Genomic DNA, 22,281 nt, shown 5'->3' with positions numbered 1-22,281 from the left:
CACCAATATTTAAGACTTGGTCCCTGTGTGTCAGTCACTGTAGCTGCATCTCGATGTCACTGTCTGTACTGCTGCTACAAATTGAATTGTGACCTTCCAATTATCATATATTATAATTATTTTTGTTAGTCAGATCTTTCTATGGTAACTAAAGTCAAAAAGATAACAAGAATGAATCCTATTAAAGTTTGTCTGTGGCTGTCCTCCTCAGGAAAAGCAGGGGCATAGATGTTCAAAGAGGGATGACCACATGAAGACAAGGGGAAAAGACACATCTACAAGACAAGGAGACAGACCCTAACCATACACCGATCCTTCTAAGCTTCTGCAAACATAAGAAAAAGTCCAGCTAACGTCACTGGCTCGGCTCAGTGTGGCTCTTTTCTACAACAGGTCCAGCAAGCTAAATACCTTCCTATCTCACCACAAACCATGTGATGTGAATAGCAGTGTATAATGGTGGCAATTCAAGTTTGAGTTCTCTGAAGTGAGTCCAATGACTAGATTGCTTACTAGACAGGAGCCACGGGCAAGGTGCAAGCCTTTGTAAGGGTTATAGCACTGACATTTAAAGCTGTTTGATATGGTGGACTTCTGTAGGGGAAGTGAGGCTCAGATAAAAGAACCAGAAATGACACAGATGAGTGGGCATGGGATGAGTAACTAAAGCATAAAAAGAAAATTGAAGTGCTCACCACTTAACAACAAATATCAATGGAGAGTCCCACATCTGTACGACTTCCTAAAGCCAACTAACCTTTTGTGATGAATATTAGTCCATGCTTATCACAAAGCCATTTAAAGTTTCAAGCCAGCCAAAGCTTTTAGACAGCATGCAGCTCATACTGATGCAAGTAATAGTATATACATATTATTATCGTTTACTCTTTTACTACAAGTGTGAATAGCACAAAACACATTCCTTCACATAACAAAGGAACCACTCATTTCTTCTCCAATTGAAAAGTGTGAGTAATGAGTTGAAGTCCAACACTATTTATCAAGTGAAAAACCCTTCTGAGAACCGGGTAATGAATTAGGAAAATGTACAATCCCAGTTTTTATATTCAGATCCTAGAAAGCAGTTCATAAGCAGGCAACCCAGCATTTCAATAAAATCTCATTTTCTATATTAGTGAGTACCCTTATTTAGCTCCTAACCTCACATTCAGCACAAAAACAAGGCAGAATGACTTTTAAGACTGAAAATGAGAAAATAAAACTATTTTCTGCATAACAGATACTCATTTATGTGCGAGTTAGTATCTAGGAATTTTCGGCTTCATATACAATTAAAAGGTACGTTCTGTCTTTAGAGTATTTCTGTCACCTCATGAAGCCCACCAGCAAGTAGCAAGTTTTCTGTCGGTACCCACAACTAATCCAATTCAGTATGCTCTCTTGAAAAAAAGTGATATTCCTTTTATCCCATTTTCATTAAACAATTACAAAGACTTTAAAAAGGTCGGACATGTTTAGTGCTTGTTTGCCTGTAAGAATGTTATTCTCCAGAAACCAGTGTTTGGATAGTGTGTGAAGGTACGTACAGTAGGTGACCTCATGAGACAGATTATAAATGTCAAAGCAGAGCTTACACACTCGCATCTGTGAGCTTGTTGGAGACATTTCTACTATTTATTATATGAATAAGAACAAATTCAGTTTACACACTGATAACTCAGGAGTTACCAGTGAGTGCTTCCCTCCATTGCTCATTACCCAACATACTGTGCAATAGGTCTGCTCATTACCCAACACAACGCCGACGAGGACAGTTTTGGATTCAGGAATACATTAATTTTTTTCCAATTTTTTATATTTACACTGTCTGTTTAGCCTCATCTCAAGATCAGTTAAATTGCCCAAAAAGTAGGCTTAGAGAGTATGGATAAATTACCCAAAATCTGTAGAGATCCACTCCTTTGCCACTTCCCGGAGCCTTGCCTCCACCACACTATGACGTTACAGTATGGTCTCATTGCAGGTGCACATGGGCAGGGTGACAGCATAGCCATGAGACCTGGGGCCTCAGAGCAAGTTCTTCTCTGTGTCTTTCCCCAGCTGAAATGCCCGAGCTTCACCAACTACGACGAGGGCAGATGGAGACTGGCTTCTTCGTGTTGCAGTTTATAGGATGCCAATGCCTTATTGCTATTGGAAATAAATATCGGTTCTGAAAATAAGTGAACCTTCCAGAAGTTTTTCCAAGCTGTAAGTGCTCTTGAAATTCAACATGATAACATTTATGTAATGTAACAGCAATCACAAACTGTAATGGCTTTTTACAATCATATGCGTTATATATACATGTGCACATACAATACATAGACACACAAATTCATACACATAATACATTTACACTTGAACACACATACATACATGTATACATATGTACACCACAATAACCAACACATGGTTGTCAGCTTAAGTTTAAACTGGGCACAACCTTTTACAATGTCAGGTCCAATTTACAGAAGGACATTGTTGTCTATTATCTGACACATTCTCTACATGAGAATCAATTTTATTGTTGATGTTCTTATTGTCTTTAAGTTACTATTGTTGCATAATTATAGTATGTATTCCTTGCAAATTCACTACAAATAATTTCCTTTATGTCTTCAAAAGGCTATTTGCTGATTTTCTTTGAATTTACTCATGAGAATTTACCAAAATCAGTAATCATAGCTAATGTAAACTATCAATCAAAAGCAGAAATTTATAAAGGTACTAATTTAGTTTTATTAAATTCTCAGAATTTCTAGAATCCGAAATCATGTTTACAGATAAAAGCAAGTTTCGGAGGCTGAAGGAACAGCTTAGTAGTTAAGAGCACTGGCTGCTCTTCTGGAGGACCTGGGTTCAATTCCCAGCACCCCCATGGTAGCTTACAACCATCTGTAATTCCAGTCCCTTGGGATCGGATGCCCTTTTCTGGTCTCAATAGGCGCCGGAAAGATACATGATGCCCAGAAAGGCATTCAAGCAAAACACCCATACACATAGCAAAGGAGGGGGGAAGTAGTATTTTTAAATACAGTCAAACTTGATGAAAGCAAGGACTTTTTAAATATAAAAATGCATTTCTTTGTCAAACATAACCACTAACCCTAGTCACCAGTGAAGCTACAATGCTCCTGATGACTACCGAAACCAAAACTCTTTCTGATGAATTACACAAACAAGCAAAGAAGTGTGAATTATGACTGGGAAACTTGGGGACAGAGTCATGTCCCTTGGTCTCTGGTTAACTATAACAATAGGTCTCCAACTCAGCCTAATCTCAGATCCTTCCCCTCCACACTGATAACTCGAGCCTTTGAAAATGTGGTCCAGCAGACAGAACTTCCTATGCCTGTGTTTGTAAAGCAGAAATACACTAGCTGCAGACAGACTTTGTTTGATTGGTTTTCTTTTATTCTCTGACACAGAAATGACATCTCAGATAAAGCAATATTTGCCCTGTGTTTGGCATGTACCACTGGGATCTAGATGGTTTACAGAGCCCACGATGAGGCTTAGTGGGTGTGCTACCAGGAGCTGAATCTGAGCTAAGATCAAGCCTATGCTTCTCTACAATTTTCAGAGGAAAAGAAGATCACTTAAACACTGATAATCAATTACTTTATAGAAAAAATTCTTCAAACAATAATTGGCCTTCATAAAAACCAGCGCAAGCAAGGACACGTGTCAGTTGTGACAAAAACGGCCATGCTCACCAGCCTCACTGGGTCAGGCTGACCCAGCAGATGTAGTGGTCTTCACAAGCCACTGTGCATCCCACATGTCATGGTCACGCAGACATTGACCAAGGGTATGTGGACTGGTAAACCGACAAGAACCACACACACAAACAACTGAGTCTTTTGTCATTTTGAGCCTAGCCTATAAGTCAATGAAATGACCATTTCATGGTATAGGTAGCATTAAGGTATCTTGGAAAATAGGTAAAGTTCATTGGCATTGGGCTTCAATAGATTCATTTATTCCAAAAACACAAGTCACACAACTAAACTCAAAGGTTGCGTTTCACTCAACTCCACTGCATTGTAACCGTCTACCTCCTGTTGACAAAAATGAGTGAAAATGCACAACCATGCAGCAGCCAGTACAACAAATCCAGAAGCTGCGTCCCTCCAGTGTACTCCCGATCCATACACCGCAGTCCAAATTTTCCAGTTAGGCTATCGATCTAATTTACTGAGATGTTTCCAAAACTCCCCCCGATTTTCTTCCAGCTCTGCATCGACCTACAGTCCTGCTTCACTAGATGCTTGCTGACTCTCCTTCTCTGCCGCTGGAGACTCAGAAATAGCGGCGACCTTTAAGGAATTCTTGATGGAGCTGAGCTCCCAGATGTGCAAACTGATGATATGCACCCCGCAGCAATGACTGGCAAGCTTATACAGGTTCTTAAGGACAGCCTTCCGCAGTAGAATATAGACCCAAGGGTCTAAGATTTGATTCCACGTTGCCATCCGGAGAGCAAAGAGTGTCGTTTCACAGGTCACTGGGGAATTGTTTCCATTTATTGCAATGTTGGCCATTGTTACCTAGAAAACAAGCAAAACAGGGAAAGCTGTTGGTCACAGGCATTGCTTTGGTCCCATAGTTTTCAACTTGACTACAGATGTGACATGACCTTTGTACCGCATCCCACAAAGCACTGCTATTTTGAAAAATACTGGGGAAATACGGTGTAAATTGTGCATGCAATTTTAATTCAAATTAACATGAACACTACAAAAATGATATTCCACTGTATAAAACAGACTCATGGGGGAACAAATATTGATATCAGCAACTAGCCTTATACTTCTGGGAATACAAATTTTAAATAAATACACATTTGCTTATTCAATAGAAGATGAAAGCATAGTTAAACAAATAAATTGCACATAAGTTTTTAAAACAATGAACTTTGCTGGACACTGTAATACTGGTATTCTAAGAATCATGAGTTCATGGCCAGTCTGAGTTGCATAGAGAGTCTCTGTCTCAAAAAGAAAATAAAAAAGAACTTTAGAATTTCCCTTTAGTAGCTACAATATTACCAGCCTCTTCGCCTAATACCAACAATCCTACTTTTCTTCATCTCCCATCTTTACTCAGCATACATTCCCAGGAGTCTGCATGGAACTTTCCAAAGGCTTTGTAGAAATGACTCTCTACATCAAAGGTGGCTTAGCCATAACAATGTCTATTTTGGTGTCCTGTGTCCATTTTGCGTATACATTGTTGTAAAGACCGTTTGTGGGACTGGTCGTCATCCTATATTAAAATAAGACAAATCACCAAGTCTAGCTTTGACTACCACACACAAAGTACCAAATAAGAGAATATTGAAAATATCCTGTCTATGAAAATGGATAACAAATAAATTAATAGAAGATAATTCAGAAAAATTATAAATACATTTGGTCTATTGAGCCATCTGGATTACAAGATTATAGAGCAAACCCGAACATTCTAAATGAAAAAATACCAAGACTGTTGTAGGAAAGAGAGGTCTCTGTCCACATCAATGGCATCAATGTCTGAAGGGTGGGGCCCTTCAACCAAGCCTTCGTTGTCCTTACAGCACACTCCACAGTGGCTGCTGCATGATGCACCCAAAACTTGACCCTCACAACCTCAGATCACAGGGACAAACCCTCTGCTCTCACTGCTTGGGAGGCCTCACTGGTCCCAGGAGTATAGCACCCTTCTGAGCATCTGCTCAAATTGCTTTTCTTTTAAAATACTCTGCCATATTTTTCTGGTCACTAATTCCTACCTATTCTACAACCTTCACCTAAGAATAGTCTCACCTCTCTTTCATCATCCCATCAAAATGAATTTGGAGCTGAGGTGGTTCTGGTTCCTATCCATGCCTACTTAGCCACTCACAACACATGCCAATCCTGAACTGGTCTATGCATTTTTGAGTTCTTTTTATTTCTATTACCGAGTACAAAGTCGACACTTAAAATGTACCTCATAAACTCATTCATGTTTTTATTCCTCGAGGCTGTGCCTCACAGGACAACTGATCACCCGAGAGACCTTGGCCCACTCCTCACAAAGGTCAGGATTTTAAGCCACTTAAACTTTCTCAGTGCATAAGCTAATGGGGATTGCAGGGTAGTTTGATACCCCTCAAAAGAAACAGGATCTTCATCCCAAGCAGATCCTTTGGGAAACAGCTTCCTTTCCAGGAAAATAATGAATCCAGCTGCAGACCTAAATGTGCTGCAACCAACGAAATGAAAAGTGTATCTTGCAGAGAGCGCCTGGATCAGACGCAGCCTCCGTTACTGCTTCCCCTAACCATGCAATATGACCGAAGAAACCTACCTATAGGGGTCTCAGTCTTCGCAGAAAAGGGCCAGGACGTGATGGGCAATTGGGATGCGGTGTTTTCACTTTGCTTTTCGTCTTCACTCATCCAATACCCATTTACCTCCTTCGGCCAGGCATTGAGCACAGGCTGAATAAAGCAGACACTGTGAAATCTATCACCTGTCTGTGGGAATTTTATCATATTGGTTTTGGTTCAAGAACGAATGAGTAAATATTTATCTTGCCTTACAAATATAAAAAGCATATGCTTTCTATTAGCGAATAAACCATGCCCCTGGTATCTCAAAGCTCAGCCAGACACAGCCCTGTAAATTTGGGAGCAAACGTTCTCCATGCGATCGCATCAAAGAGCTAGGCTTGTGCTGGTGACACGCACATTGAGAGAGCCTGTGACATGGCGGCCCCCCTCTGTCTCGCCTCTCTCCTGGAACAGTAGTTTGACCACCAGGTGACTGCGAAGAGGCAGTCAGTCATCTGCTGAAAGGGCCCATGTCCTAGCCTCTCTCTAGAACACAGATCCAGTGCCCAGCCATTCGTAACTCCGCTATACACGGTAGCCTCAGCCACGAAGAGCAGTTACTCCAGGGCCGGATCATTAGTTAGTCATCAAGAAAAATATAGGCAGACTATTCCTGTAAACGAAAACACCAATTATGATGTTATTGATAATAGTACATCACTGATGCTTTAGAGCAAACATGGTATCCAACAAAGGATAAATTGTGGTCATAATGGACTATACGCAGGAATTGGTGTTGGGATTTAGTGTTAGCATAAAGAAAGTAAGTCACCAAATGATTTTTATATGATCTCAATTCTGAAAAAGAAATGGCATTTTATGCATGCAATAAAAACTATAGAGGTATTTATCAATGTTTCGTTGGTTTTCCTTTGTTTTTTGTGTAATTTAATAATATTTTAGTGGGCTCACACATTGCTTTATTAAGCAGTACCTCTCCCAGCTCTGGGAGTTTGTGGAAATAACAATTTTACTAAAGAATAAGAACACATGGGGACTGAGTCCATGTTAGCTAAAGTTTTGCTATGGAAAATATTAAAGCAACATATATTCTGTGTTTGCATGTGTTTTGACCTGAGTCAGGTCTCCAATGGCCATTTAGAAGTGAAAGCAGTGGTAAACCAGACATGATGACACAGAATCCCAGCACTTGAAAGGCTAGACCCAAAGAATCTCAAGTTTGAGGCCAGCGTGGGTTACATCATAAGTGTAAGCAAGCCTGAGTTCTGTGGTAAAGCCTTATCCCCAAAACAGAAGACAAAATCAAACAGTAATGGCAAATTTCAAAAGTGTGTTTACGTTTCTGTCTCTTCGAGCTTCCAAGAAACACACTAATCTAGTGGTGAATGGATCTCACTGCAGACTGTCCAGGTGTTATGCAAGATTGTCATGATACTGAAGCAACACTTAAGGAAAATCCTTTTAAACAAATGATTAACTTAGCTTTGTTATCCAGCCAATCATCACACTAAATTATTGTCATCTCAAATGCACATTCTTTTGTCTGACCAATTTGAGACTCTCATCTAGCACCTGACTTACAGTAGGATCGTTGGGTTTTATTGGGTGAATTGGGACATATAACTTCTCTAAGTGGAGAGACCAACATGATGCAGTTATAATAATGCATGTAGCCGGGCAGTGGTGGCACATGCCTCTAATCCCAGCACTCAGGAGGCAGAGGCAGGCAGATCTCAGTGAGTTCAAGGCCAGCTTGGTCTAGAGTGAGTTCCAGGACAACCGGAACTGTTACACAGAGAAACCCTGTCTCAAAAGCAAACAAACAAATAAAAATGCTGCATGTAGCACAGTAAAGACAGGGAAGTTGCTACACGGAGGGCTGTTTATAAACACCAGCATTTGTCTTTGCAATGTTGTACTGCATTAGCTCATCAGTTGTTCCAGCTTAACTAATTTAAAGAGCTGGAGCTGCAGCTGAGTGGTTAGACACTTGCAGAGCAAACATGAGATCTCATGACCAGCGCACATGAGAACAAAAATGCTGCTATTGTTTGAGCCGTTCTGAACTTCGCATCCTTCAGATATAGAATTGATTTTTTCCTTGGCACAGCATTTTTTAAATGATTTAAGTGAATATATAATCAAATCATTTCCTGGAGAAATGCCCTATTCTTAGATACCAAGGCCTTTGTGGAATGATCACAAGAGTGCTTTCCATATGAATGACGTTTATGAAAATTACATAGAGTTCTCATCTAGTCATTGAAGCAGATTAGGCAGGCTGGTTTTATGTCAACTTGACACAAGCTAGCATCATCTGAGAGCAGGGAATCTCAACTGAGAAATTCGCTTCATAAGATCTGACAGCAGGCATGCGTATAGGGCATTTTCTTAGTGATTGATGGAGCAGGGCCTGCCCATTGTGGGTGGTGGTCCTGGGTTTATAGGAAAGCAGACTGAGCAAGCCATGGGGAGCAAGCCAGTAGGTAGCATCCCTCTGTGACCTCTGCATCAGCTCTTGTCACTGGGTCCTTTCCTCTGAATTCCTGCCCTGAGTTCCTTCGGTGACGAACTGTTACATGGAAAAGTAAGTGAAATAAACCTTTTCCTGCCTGTGTTGCTTTTGGTCATGGTGTTCTTCACAGCAATGGAAATATAACTAAGACAGGAGTTTTCGCCAGGCTTGACTTCACATCATAGTTTATCTCACCTAAGCAGATCATTCTTTCTCTGTCAGCTTTAGAGAAGGCTGCTCAGTCCTCGAACAGATCACTTGAGTATAAAGAAGCACAACCCACTGGTTGCCAAACTATCATCCTTCATAACATTGTCACCTGAGGGTAATCTTCACATTTTACTCTTAAGTACAGAAAGCTGATCATGAAGACTCAATGAGAACCCAGTCTCACATATAATAAAAGAAACTCTTCCCAGTATGACGTGGGATTCCCCTCTGTACGCTGTGAATATGTTTTACTACCATTTGTTAAAAGTTTCCGTAGATGCAAGTAGGCACCATGAAGAACTGAGCTGAAGCGTGTATTGCCGCTGGCTTTTCACCTTGTCCTGTTATACTCTTTCTGTCGCGTCTCAGAATCACCCATCGAATGTAAAATCTTAATTTAAGGGTTTTCAGCAAATAAATGATTGAGATATGGAAATTATATAATTTAGTTAGGGAAAAATCTTCATACTCAAAAACATTTATTGCCAGGCAGTGGGACATATGCCTTTAAACTCAGTACTCAGGAGGTAGAGGCAGGTTGATCTCTGTGAGTTTGAGTCCAGCCTACAGAGCAAGTTCTAGGACAGGCTCCAAAGCTACATAAAGAAACCCTGTCTTGAAAAAACAAACAATAATGACAAAATCTACAAAAACATTTAGTCTGCCAGAGTCTGTAATTTTCATTTTGTATTTTTAAATATATATAATATATCTCTATAATTTATATTAATTCATATGACTATTATTCTGGAACTGCATAAAAGTAAGAATTATTCCCGTGCAAGTTATTGTCACAATTATTTTACTTTTTTGAGTCAAAGTCTCAGTATGTTGCCTAGACTGGCCTTGAACTCAATGTATAGCTGAGTCTGGCCCCTGATTTCACGTCCTGAGGATGTTAAGTGTGCAATACAACTCCTTTTTTTTTAAAGATTCTCCAAAACTGGAAAAGAAGTCAAACTCTCACTGTTTGCTGATGATATAATAGTTTACATAAGCGATCCCAAAAATTCTACCAAGAAACTTCTACAACTCACAATTTTTTAAAGATTTTCTTTAAAGATTTTTTAAAAGATTTTAAAGGTTTTTAAAGAACAGGATCAATCTGCAGAGCTAAATCACCTCAAATGTATTTAATCGCAAAATAGCTTGTAAATGTCAACTTTCCAAACACTAAGAGCCCCAGTGCATTCCCTCCACAAAGTACTGGTGTGGATGGAGGCTGCTTGTTCATTTACCCATTGCCCAGGCCCAAAATAATCACACAGAAACTGTATTAACTATAACACTGCTTGGCCTATTAGCTCAGGCTTCTTATTGGCTAGGTCTTATATCTTGAGTCACCCAATTCTATTAATCTGTGCATCACCATGAGGCCATGGCCTGCCAGCAAGATTCCAGTAGACTCCAGCAGATGTCTTTCTCCTTCAGCAACTACATGGTGTCTCCTTGGCGCTCCGCCTACTCCCTCTCTCTCTCTCTCTCTCTCTCTCTCTCTATATATATATATATATATATATATATATATATATATATATATGGAGCAATAAGAAACCAAAACTGGAAAAGAAGTCAAACTCTCACTGTTTGCTGATGATATAATAGTTTACATAAGCGATCCCAAAAATTCTACCAAGAAACTTCTACAACTCACAAACACTTTCAGTAATGTGGCAGGATACAAGATTAACTCAAAAAAATCAGTAGCCTTCCTGTACACAGATGATAAAAGGGGTGGGGAAGAAATCAGAGAAACAACACCCTTCACAACAGGCACAAATAGCATAAAATATCTCGGAGTAACTCTAAGCAAAGAAGTGGAAGACTTGTATGACAAGCACTTTAAATCTGTAAAGAAAGAAATTGAAGAAGACACCAGAAAGTGGAAAGATCTCCCATGCTTTTGAGTAGGCAGAACTAACATAGTAAAAATAACAACCTTACCAAAAGCAATCTACAGATTCAATGCAATGCCTAACAAAATCCCAGCAAAATTCTTCACAGACCTCGAAAGAACAGTACTCAACTTCATATGGAAAAGCAAAATACCCAGGATAGCCAAAACAACCCTTTACAGTTAAAGAACTTCTGGAGGCATCAAAATCCCTGACTTCAAACTCTACTACAGAGCTACAGTACTGAAAACAGCCTGGTATTGGCATAAACACAGGCAGAAGAACCAGTGGAACCGAATAAAGGCCCGAATATTAATCTCACACTCCTTTGAACACCTGATTTTTGACAAAGAAGCAGAAAATATCAAATGGAAAAAAGAAAGCATATTTAACAAATGGTGCTAGCATAATTGAATATCAACATGTAGGAGAATGAAAATGGACCCATATCTATCACCATGCACAAAACTCAATTCCAAATGGATCAAAGACCTTAATATAAATCCAGCCACACTGAAGAGAAAGTGGAAAGTACACTCAAACGCATTGGCACAGGAGACCACTTCTTAAATATAACCCGAGCAGCACAGACACTGAGAGAAACAATTAATGAATGGGACCTCCTGAAACTGAAAAGCTTCTGTAAAGCAAAGGACACGGTCAACAAGACAAAATGACAGCCTACAGAATAGGAAAAGATCTTCACTAACCCCACATCAGACAGAGGTCTGATCTCCAAAATATATAAAGAACTCAAGAAACTGGTCATCAAAAGAACACATAATCCTGCCCTGTGGGAAGTCCAAGCCCCCCCCCACATCCAGGCCTAGGAAGTTTTGCATCCAATAGACTAGGGTCCCAAAAAGCCAGTACATGCAGTAGAAACAAGTCCCAGTGCTTTTATCAATGGCTTCTCAGTCAGCCCCCATTTTCAGCCACATTCAGAGAGTCTGGTTTGATCACATGCTCATTCAGTCCTAGTCCAGATGGATTTGGTGAGCTCCCATTAGAAGACAGTATGCAAAAGTAAGTCTTCAGATCAGTCCATCTAGCATTTGTCAAAAAATGATCATTTTCCTAAGAATAGTAAGAGTCATTATGCTGAAATTATTGCTTATCTACAAGTATATTGAATGTGTAATTGAAATACTCTCCTAAATTGATGTTCTAATAAAAATAAGACTACAAAAAAGAACACATAATCCAATTTAAAAAAAAAAGTGGAGTACAGACCTAAACAAAGAACTCTCAACAGAGGAATCTAAAATAGCTGAAAGACACTTAAGGAATGTTCAACATCCTTAGTCATCAGAGAAATGCAAATCAAATCAACTCTGAGATTTCATCTTACACCTGTAAGAATGGCCAAGATCAAAAACACTGATGACAACTTATACTGAAGAGGTTGTGGGGAAAAGGGAACACGTCTGAATTGCTGGTAGGAATGCAAGCTGGTACAACCCTTTTGATGTCAGTGTGGCAATTTCTCAGAAAATTAGGAAACGACCTTCCTCAAAACCCAGCAATACCACTTTTGGGTACATATCCAAAGAATGCTCTATCATGCCACCAGGACATGTGCCCAACTATGTTCATAGCAGCATTGTTTGTCATAACCAGAACCTGGAAACAACCTGAATGCCCCTCGACCAAAGAATGGATAAGGAAAATGTGGTACATTTACACAATGGAGTACTACACAGAAGAAAAAAATGACATTTTGAATTTTGCAGGAAAATGGATGGAGCTCAAAAACATCATTTTGAGTGAGGTAACCCTGACACAGAAAGACAATTATCACATGTAGTCACTCATAAATGGTTTTTAAACATAAAGCAAAGAAAACCAGCCTGCAAATCACAATCACAGAAAACTTAGAAAACAAAGAGGACACTAAAAGAGACATACATAGATCTAATCTACATGGGAAGTAGAAAAAGACAAGATCTCCTGAGTAAATTGGGAGTATGGGGACCTTGGGGGATGGCTAAAGGGAGTGGGGGAGAGGCAGGGAGAGTAGCAGAGAAAAATGTAGAGCTCAATAAAAACCAATTAAAAAATCAGTTTTAGTAGAAGAAAGCTAGCATATATCCTACCAGAATTTGAGACACTTTTTTTAACCATGCATTTTATGGCACTGTAAATTCTGGTTTTCAGTAATGCTGACTGCTATTAAACCCACAGTTGATATAAAAAATCTGTCTATATTCTAAATATAGACACAGGCATTTTCATCCTAACCAAGAAGTGTTTACCTTTTATGGCACAACCAGAGCGATCACAAACACCATGTGTATGAATTATGATGAAAATGACGAGCTGGAAGCTAGTCACAGGACTTGAAAGGCTTTGTTTCATGAGCAAATCCTACTGTATTTGACTGTTTACAACATGCCTTGTATAGCAAAAGCAGACGGTACCAATAAGGTGTTTTGGTAAGCCATCTGTCCTGAAACACATTTCCAGAGAGAAATTTCCAATTGCCACAGTGGTTTGTTATTGCAGTAGTTTGAAAAAATTGCCCAAAGCATTTCTAAGCTCTAATACAATCATTTGTCGTTTGATGGGCACTCTTAATGAAATGGGTGTCCCATTAAAAATAAAAAGACAGTCATAAATTTTGGAGAAACGAAGGATTTCAAAAAGCCACCCCAAGCTCAGAGACCACATGTGCTCTCCACAGCTCTCTGGGTAATTTTATATTCTCTTTCCAGACAAGGAAATGGAACAGTGGATTGCACAGCTGGAAGGAGCTGGGCCAGGATGAGACATGAGGACTGCTTGACTCTAAAACAAAACTGAAGTATAGTGAAAAACAAAATGCATACAAGCTTCTGTCCAGGAAGTGGCCCTTGCTGATCAGTCAGCCAAAGTAATTTAAATAATTTTAGTTATGATTTTTTCATCCATTTACTTAATGAGTAACTATGATAAGACAATATAAGTTATTAGTGTTTAGCATCTGAACTAACCCATTTAGGGTCATATAGTTATGCTTTAGTTTGGTCTTTGGTTATTTCTCATTTTTTTCACAAGGTTTTAGGTAGCCAAGGATGGCTTTAAACTTACCATGTAACTGAAACTAGCCTTGAATTTCTTTTTGTGTTTACCTCTTGCTTCTTCTCCACAAATGCTGAGATTTCAGGAATGTTACCATGCACTCCTACAGCTGTGCTTTTAATTTTCTTCAGAGGGGAGTAGCAAGCTGAAATCCCTCTTCTTTGAGAGTCATAACTCATGATAGATACTAATGTTTTAGATTACTACTTGTTGACTTGAATCTTTGATAAAATTTGCCTTTGCCTATGTAATTTTCAGCACTTTGAATACCCATCCTATCTATCTATGTATAGATATAGATAGATGTCTAAATTTATATATGTATAAATACACATAGTCTAAATTTCTTGGCCATGAATGCTACACTTTGTGTATTTCCTTGAAATATCTAAGTTCACAGTGGTTTCTACAGTAGAGACATGGGTCAGAGGTCTCAATCCATGGTCATTAGGTACCAAGACTTTTGGTGGCAAACCAGAGAAAACTGTTCACTTAGTGACATCTAGGAGCAAGGAGTAACAGAACAGGAATTAGAGTCTCAAAGGTATGCCTACAATTATCTAACATCCTTCCACTAGACACCATCCCCAAAGCTTTTACCATGGACCAGAGCTTCAACAAATAGGCCTGTAGGGTACAGTAAGATCCAAATTATAGCAATGCTTTCCGAGAAATGTCATTAGGGGCTAAGAAAGTGGCTTAGTGGGGAAAAGCACTGTTGTTCAGCAACTATGAAGACGTGAGTTCAAATCTGAGTATACCCTCAAAAATCTGGGCATATTTCTAACTGTAGCATGGGTTGGGGGCAGAGAGAGGTGGATCCTGAAGGCTCACAAGCTAACCAGCCTAGCAGAAAGAGCAGACAGTTCAGTGAGAGACCCTGCCTCTAGGCAACAGTGTGGAGAGGAGCAAAGGAGCACACTCTGTGCTACTTGGGCTGTCTGGATTTGGGCTGCAGAGTCCTGGTGGCGCCCAGCAGAGGGCAATTTCAGCTGTCTATGCAGGAGGAATAGGCTGCCTAGCCAGCCTATAAAAGAGAGATTTTATCTTACAAAAAAAAAAACCCAAGGTGGATGGAATCTGAGGAATGACATCTGCGTTGACTTCTGACCTCCACAAACAGGTGTGTAACATGTGCACCCACATCCATGTGGACACACATATATAAACATATACAACACATACACTTTCTTAAAGAAAAAATCATTTCTCCCATCTAAGGATTATCCTATGGTCAGAGAAAACAGCACAACTATGGCACAAAGGTTAAGACAACTCAGAGATTGCAGAGAACATAAAGAAATAACAGAATAAAGAACAGGTCTACAGCTCTGGTGGAGGGGAGTTAAAAAGGCAGTTAATCTATGGCCAGCACCCAACCAGCAGGATGGCCCTCCTATCCTGCCTGAGGGTACGGGGTCAAAACTACAGCTTAGATGCTTCTCTATGTATGAGCTCGGACTTCTTCCAAACACATGCGCCCTGGAAACCTTGCCATGACCTGATCTCTGACTGGGAAATGACAGAGTTAAAAGGCTCTTTTGGAAGTTCACACTAGGGCCCCAGGGAGCAATCAAAAGACAGTGTCAAAGCCCAATATCTTTCTCCAGAACCTTGACACAGTTTACCACAGTGATGCTGTGTAAATAAACATGAAAAAACAGTTATCAGTTCCAAATTGTTCTTAAATTGTGAAGACATTCAAGAAGGGCAACAGAGAAACCTTTGTGTGTATTTTATAACCATTTCCAAATCGAAAGCATAGTGCCAGCAATCAGTATCCACCATTCTCCTGTCACTCCGTAACACTAAGTCTCTCTTCCTCTGGAGAAATCAACAAATATCAGAGAGTTTCTTGTTTGCACGACTGTGTGAAACTGAACCTCAAGTCCTACCAGCCTTTTTTCCGTTATATTATTTCTGCTACTTCTTTCTATCAAGTTGCCAGGCCTTGTGGTATTATTTGTAACACCAGAAAGCCAAGCCCTTGCTCTGCAGTTATGTGAAAGATATTGTATTCTTGAGAGGTTTTGAAAGTAATGCCACAAAAATGGCCTCACTTAAAACAATATGGTTTCTCTAGAAACATGCAAGAGAAAATAAATAGAGCCAACGCCTTGGATTCCGGTCAACTAATATGGATGATGAAGTGGATTGGCATCCAGATTTCCCTGACGGGGTTAACTAGTGTCTAGTATGAGATACAAAATCCCTCAAATCCTGAACCCCAGAAGTCTAAACTCCCAAAAGGTAATGAAGTCTAGTTGGCACCTTAGAGAAGATTTGATTTTATTAAGCATGCTCATATTAAAAAAAAAAAAACCTGGGATATGGCATGAACTTCTAATGGCATTTGCTACAGTTGTGGAAAGAAATGTATGAGGAGAAGACAGGGCCATTTAGCCCATGCAAGAAAAGAAAGTTCATGAATTAACAATAAAACTTAAAAGGTCCTTCTCAAAGAGAATACAGGTAAGAACTCATTTCACAAAACAGAGGCTAAATGAGCCCAATGTCAAGGGTTATGGCCAAGAACACAGTATTGACTTCCTATGGAGGAAGTTTCCTCTGAAAATGAGCTCCTTTGAAAGGCCATGGGTCTTCTGTAACAGAGTTAGTCCTGCTCATACCTCCACAAATAAGCTACACATTCCTTTGAAGTTAAGATCTTATTTTAATCATGTTTATATGTCCATGTAACACATGTGAAAATGTCAGCGGGAGGTATTTGGTCACTACCTTTCAATTACCACAGAATTTTACAACCAGGGCCATAATAGTGTTAAGGAGTAGGTAGTACTTAATTTATTAGATGCTTAGCTGGATAATATGTGAAAACACATATGGTCCTTAATCCATCTTTATCCAAACTGAATTTCACATACTCTTAATAATTTGTTAGGGGACATGTGGTTAGTATGCTCACAGTTGGGGGTAAGCAAATTCTGCAGCATACATTAAGCTATAGGAACTGACTTCACTGGTGTAGAGGTTGAAACACGGGCCAAGGAGACTCACTTCATACCCCCACTGAGATGGACTGAGTGTATTCATTGGCTTGGAGTCAGCAGTGACAGAGAGGCTCAGTGACAGAAATCACACAGTTGAGGTCTCTCTGCACTTAGTGACTGTCAAATGTTTGGTAGGTGAATGCAAGACCAAAGTAGGAAAAGCAGAGTTTCTTGTTTCTCTGGGAATCAATACAAGCCTTTCCTCCCTGGTGCAGAAGCTGGAATGAAGTGCTCAGAAACCATAGAGACCTCAGGACAGAATTTGCTGAGGCTAATTGTGGTAGTACCATCTTTCTTTTTCTCTTCAGAAACGTTTGCTTCTTTCGGGAACTCATTAAAATAGTGTAAGGTCTTCTAAAAAAAAATCTTGGGTGTCATCCAGAGCTGTGCTCTTTTAGACATGCACTATCTGTGCCATCTAATCTAAAACATCCCTATACCAACCCCAACTCAGGGTAACCATAATTTGGAAACCTATTCCCTGTCCCTCTCTACACTGACCATCACACTCTGTGACCAACACTCACAGAAGAACCTACCCTTCACAGGCAAGAGATACTGACCACTTCAAGGCATAGCCTTAGCTTGAACAAACACGGACAAATGAATGCATTGAGGAAATATTTAGGGAATAAATGAGTAGATATTTGTAAGCATTAAATTTACATATATGTTTCCATTGGCTTATTTTAAAAATGGTAAATTTTCATTAAGGCCATACCTTTGGATCCACTCAAAAAAATCAAGAGCTTGGAGCTGGAGAGATGACTCAGCAACTAAGAGCAAGTACTGCTATTGCAAATTCAGTTCCCAGAACCCATATCGGGTGGTTCATAACTGTCTGTACCTCTAGCTTCAGGATCCAGCTTCTGATCTACAAGGGACACTATACTCGTGTGCATGTAGACACACATACACGCATGCATGTACACACATGCACACACAGGATGGTGGTGTGAAAGCGTGAGAACCTGAGCTCAGATACCAGAACTCACATAAGAAACTGGGTGCTGCCATGAATGCCTATAAACCCACCACTTCAGAAGAGGGACACAGGAGCATCCCTGGGCCTCATGGACCACCATCCTGGTTCCAGATTCAGTGAGAGATCCTGCCTCAAGGGAACAAGATGAAGACAGAGCAGCCTTGCAACTCAGGTTTTCCCATGCACAGATATGGATATGCATAGAAGACATACACACACACAGACACAGACACACACACACACACAAAGAACTATGGTATCCTCTGGGTACAGACCCATCTAGGTATGAATGCAAGCAGTAGTGCGCTGATTCTAAAGCCATTAGAGGCTCAAGACACTTGTGCCAATAAGCATTCTATTCGAAGTGAGATGAATACAAGAGAAAGGTTTGCTTTGTTTTAACCAAAATGCTACACCAGGCCCCTCGCACCTTCCTCTGGTTTTAATCAAAGTCTGGCAGGTCTTGGTCTGCCATGAACACAGTCAAGGGTGATCTCTGGGTAACTGTAAACACATGGGAGTGACCTGTGACCTCTGGGTGACTATGAACACATGACAGGGACTTACGACCTCTGTGTGGAGTTTTAAGATTCCAATTACAGAGGTAACGATGTTTCTCAAAGACCAAAATACTCCTTACAACATTAAGAGTGATTTTAATATCCAGTGCCAACTAACAGGACTGACTATTTTTAAATTTGGAAATTTTAGGTTTTCTCAGGTAAATTAGAGGTTAGTTTAGATCAAGGAGGGAAAATAAGAGACTAGGAAATGTCATGGTCTATAAAGGAGAAGAGAGTAATTATTTAAATTATTTTAAGTGCTAATTTTAGCAGATTTGTTCCAACAACCCTTTAGTCAGACCTACATTATCATAACAATAGAATGAAAATGAATACTCTTTTTAGTCACATTATTTTTCTCCACAAATCACAGTCAAATTTTTATATTTTCCTTGTGTCAGAACACCTTTGGCCTTTGTCTGGGGATATTTTATTTTTAACTAAAAATTCAGATATAATGAGTGACTAATTGTGTTGGATAATATGTCACAGTGCTAAATACAGACCTTGTAAGTTGTTACATCCTTTGGGTTAAGCCCTCCAAATACTCGCTAATGCTCTCTGTGTGTGAGGACAAGTACAAGAAGAACACTGTGGGATTCAATAGGTTGGCATCTATAAGGCACTTTATCTGCCTGTGTACACAGCAGGAGATAGGCATGCAGGGTGTTTCTTAATACATTCATTAATTCTGAATTCTTAGAACAAAACTTCTAAACGAGAACTTTACAAACAAAACAATCACCGCAATGACAGTTTTATAGTTATATTTCAAAAACATTATAACATTCTTCAAAAAAATATTTTTCAAGCAAAACCCTTATATGACATCCTGGACACTTAATAACCATTGCCATAAGGATATTATTTCCTTCATGAATTTTTATTTGTGATTAAAGGATTTTAAAGGACGAGCTGTGTTTTCCTTGGGCCTTTCTAAACCACATACAAGGCACCAAAGGAAGCAAAGTAGAAACAGATGACGTTGGCTTGTCACTAAGGAGTTTCCACTAACTTGAGAGACAGCCAGTCACCAAACAAACACACTAGGAACAGATCAAATTTGATCTGTTTCATCCAATGTGAGATAAATGTAAGCTAGAATAATCAGCACAGGTTCCATAGAAAATACAATAAAGGTAATAAAAGGCAAATCAAGAATTTCAGGATTACAATTTAAAAGAAGAATTCAATTAATTTAATGTTCTGTAGCAACATATTATTTTGTTGTTTGTTGATTTGTTTTGTTTTATTTGTTGTTTTTGGTTTTGGTTTGGCTTAGTTTGGGGGGATACAGTTTGGAGGGAGAGGTTTTTTGTTTTATTTTATTTCGTTTTGGTTTGGTTTGGTTTGGTTTGGTTTTGGTCAGAATCTCAGGTAGCCCAGGTTGGTCTTAAACTTAATTTATATCTGAGACTGACCATGAACTCCTGATCCTCCTGCCTCTACCTTTCAAGGTAATATACTCTTAGAGATGATTTTCATCTCTTCCTTCATACCCAGAAAACACTTTTAGCATGAATGGTCAGTGTTGAAAAGCAAAGCCCACTGCCCACAGTCACACATTTAGAATTATTTCATCTTTTTTTCATTGCCAAAGTAGTTGTTTGTGTTCCCTTGATATAAGAAAGAGTTGGCCTTAGCTGCTTTGGGCTTTCAGTGGGAAAAAGAACCACCATGTACCCTTACAGAAGTCTTTGAACTTACTGATTTTTATAAGGACTTTAGATGTTTGTTTCTTCGTTTGACTGATTGTTTTGTTTTGATTTTATTTTTTGGGATGGTGGGTACTTTTCTCATTTGGAGATAGATATGACCTTTACGATTTAAGGTGGGTCTTTCTTCTTGCCCTAACTTCATTGGTATGACCAAAATCATCAACACCATACAAGTCTACCAACCTTGGCAAAAATGGATGAAGAGCTGAGATGAACTCAGAATGGGGAAAGGAGGATCACACACTGTAAACTCTGGGAACTACTAGTGGTAAAATTATAGGGAAGAGAGAAATGCAATTAAATTATAATCTCAGGAATAGAAAGGTTGAATAGATCATTGGAAACATATGACACTAAACTGCATCAGAAACACTCTCCATTCATTGGACAACAGAGCCTTCTGTTGCTCTCTTAGTTACACTTAGGAAAGGAACTGAAATACTAGGAAATAAGAGACATGGAGATCATCACACGGTTTTATTCCTCCTATGAGAAATTCTATTCAAGCCTTTCTGAAAAGAAACATTTCTTATTTAAGCAAACCCTTAGGGTGTGCCACACTGGGAGGAATTCTCAGAAGTGTCTTACTAATACACAGGTCTTGGGCAACACTGAACCCAAACCGTTCAGGACAACAAGAGGGATGGGGTAATTCCAGGTACTGAGGACCACTGTGGTCAGCACCAAGCTCCCGGAGTTCTTTAAAAACAACCTTTTAAAATGGGATTTATCCTCATTGGGACTTTGGGAGCTCAGTCCAGTGCTCCAGTGTGGGTCTCTGTCTCTATCTCCATCCATCGCCAGGTGAAGGTTCTATGGTGATATGCAAAATATTCATCAGTATGGCTATAGGATAGGGTCATTTCAGGTTCCCTATCTTCAGCTGCCCCAGGAACTAACTGGGGACCTTGCCTTGGGCACCTGGAAGCCCCTCTAGGTCCAAGTCTCTTCCCAACCCTAAGATGGCTCCCTTAATTAAGATATGTGCTTCCCTGCTCCCCTATCCAACCTTCCTTTATCCCAATGATCCCGTTGCCCCAAGTTCTCCCCATCCTACCCTTCTCACTTTTCTCTCCCCATCTCCCCTTACCCCCCTCCCACCCCACCCTTAAGATCCCGATTTTTTGCCTGGCAATCTTGTCTACTTCCCCTACCCAGGAGGATAGCTATATGTTTTTCTTTGGGTTCACCTTCTTATTTAGCTTGAAAAAGCAGGGGATAAAACAAGACTCTCTGAATATGGCGGACAATGAGGGCTGCTGAGAAGCCAAGGACAATGGCACTGGGTTTTGATTCTATTTCATGTTCTGGCTTTGTGGGAGCCTAGCCAGTTTGGATGTTCACCCTCCTAGACCAGGATGGAGGGGGGAGGACTTTGGACTTTCCACAGGGCAGGGAACCCTGACTGCTCTTCAGACTTGAGAGGGAGGGAAATTTTTTTTCTCAATAAAAAAAAAAGAAAAGAAAAATAATAAAAAATAAATAAATAAATAAAATGGGATTTATCCACACTCTTCCACTCTCTGACCCCCATCTAGTTTATCTTCACATTTTCTGAATTAGCAGAGAAAGCATCTATTTAGATACAGGCTGCGGCGTGGGGATAGGAAGTTTCAGTTGTGTAAGAGAAGCAAGTTTCTAACCATATTTGATTTTTTTGCTCCCAGCCTCAAGAGCCAACCAAAAGGCACTGAAGACATGAGAGATGAGAGAAGAGGAAAGGAAATCTTGACCTGTTTTGCTTGAAAGATGCGTTTCAGGAATGTCTATACCCAAACACAAAGATAGCTTGGGATAGTCTGCAAGTCAACTCAGTGCTACGTGGCTATGCTGTTCGTTCCAGCAACTTACAGACAAAATTACCGCATTAGCAAAAGTCACATGTTAAATTAATTTGACATTGTAAAACCAGTTTTTATTGTAAGAATGTGAGTTTTGAGAAACAATGACCTATGTGGTTTAAGCAAGTGACTCATTCTTCATGCCCTGATTCCATCAGCAT

The 22,281-nt window shown here is 39.7% G+C and overlaps 1 protein-coding gene across 1 annotated transcript in view; it reads right to left on the bottom strand.

Moving 5' to 3' along the window:
- Positions 1-1,607: 1,607 nt before the first annotated feature.
- The window catches only part of Ptgfr (prostaglandin F receptor), a 35,953-nt gene continuing 15,279 nt past the window's right edge, over positions 1,608-22,281 (bottom strand). The window contains exon 3 of the mRNA XM_075981088.1: positions 1,608-4,553. Coding sequence (XP_075837203.1) covers positions 4,251-4,553 — 303 coding nt within the window. The 3' untranslated portion in view covers positions 1,608-4,250. The remainder of the gene's footprint in view (positions 4,554-22,281) is intronic.

The sequence above is a fragment of the Microtus pennsylvanicus genome, chromosome 7, assembly GCF_037038515.1.
Source record: "Microtus pennsylvanicus isolate mMicPen1 chromosome 7, mMicPen1.hap1, whole genome shotgun sequence".
NCBI lineage: Eukaryota > Metazoa > Chordata > Mammalia > Rodentia > Cricetidae > Microtus > Microtus pennsylvanicus.
This window is presented reverse-complemented; position numbering and strand designations above follow the sequence as displayed.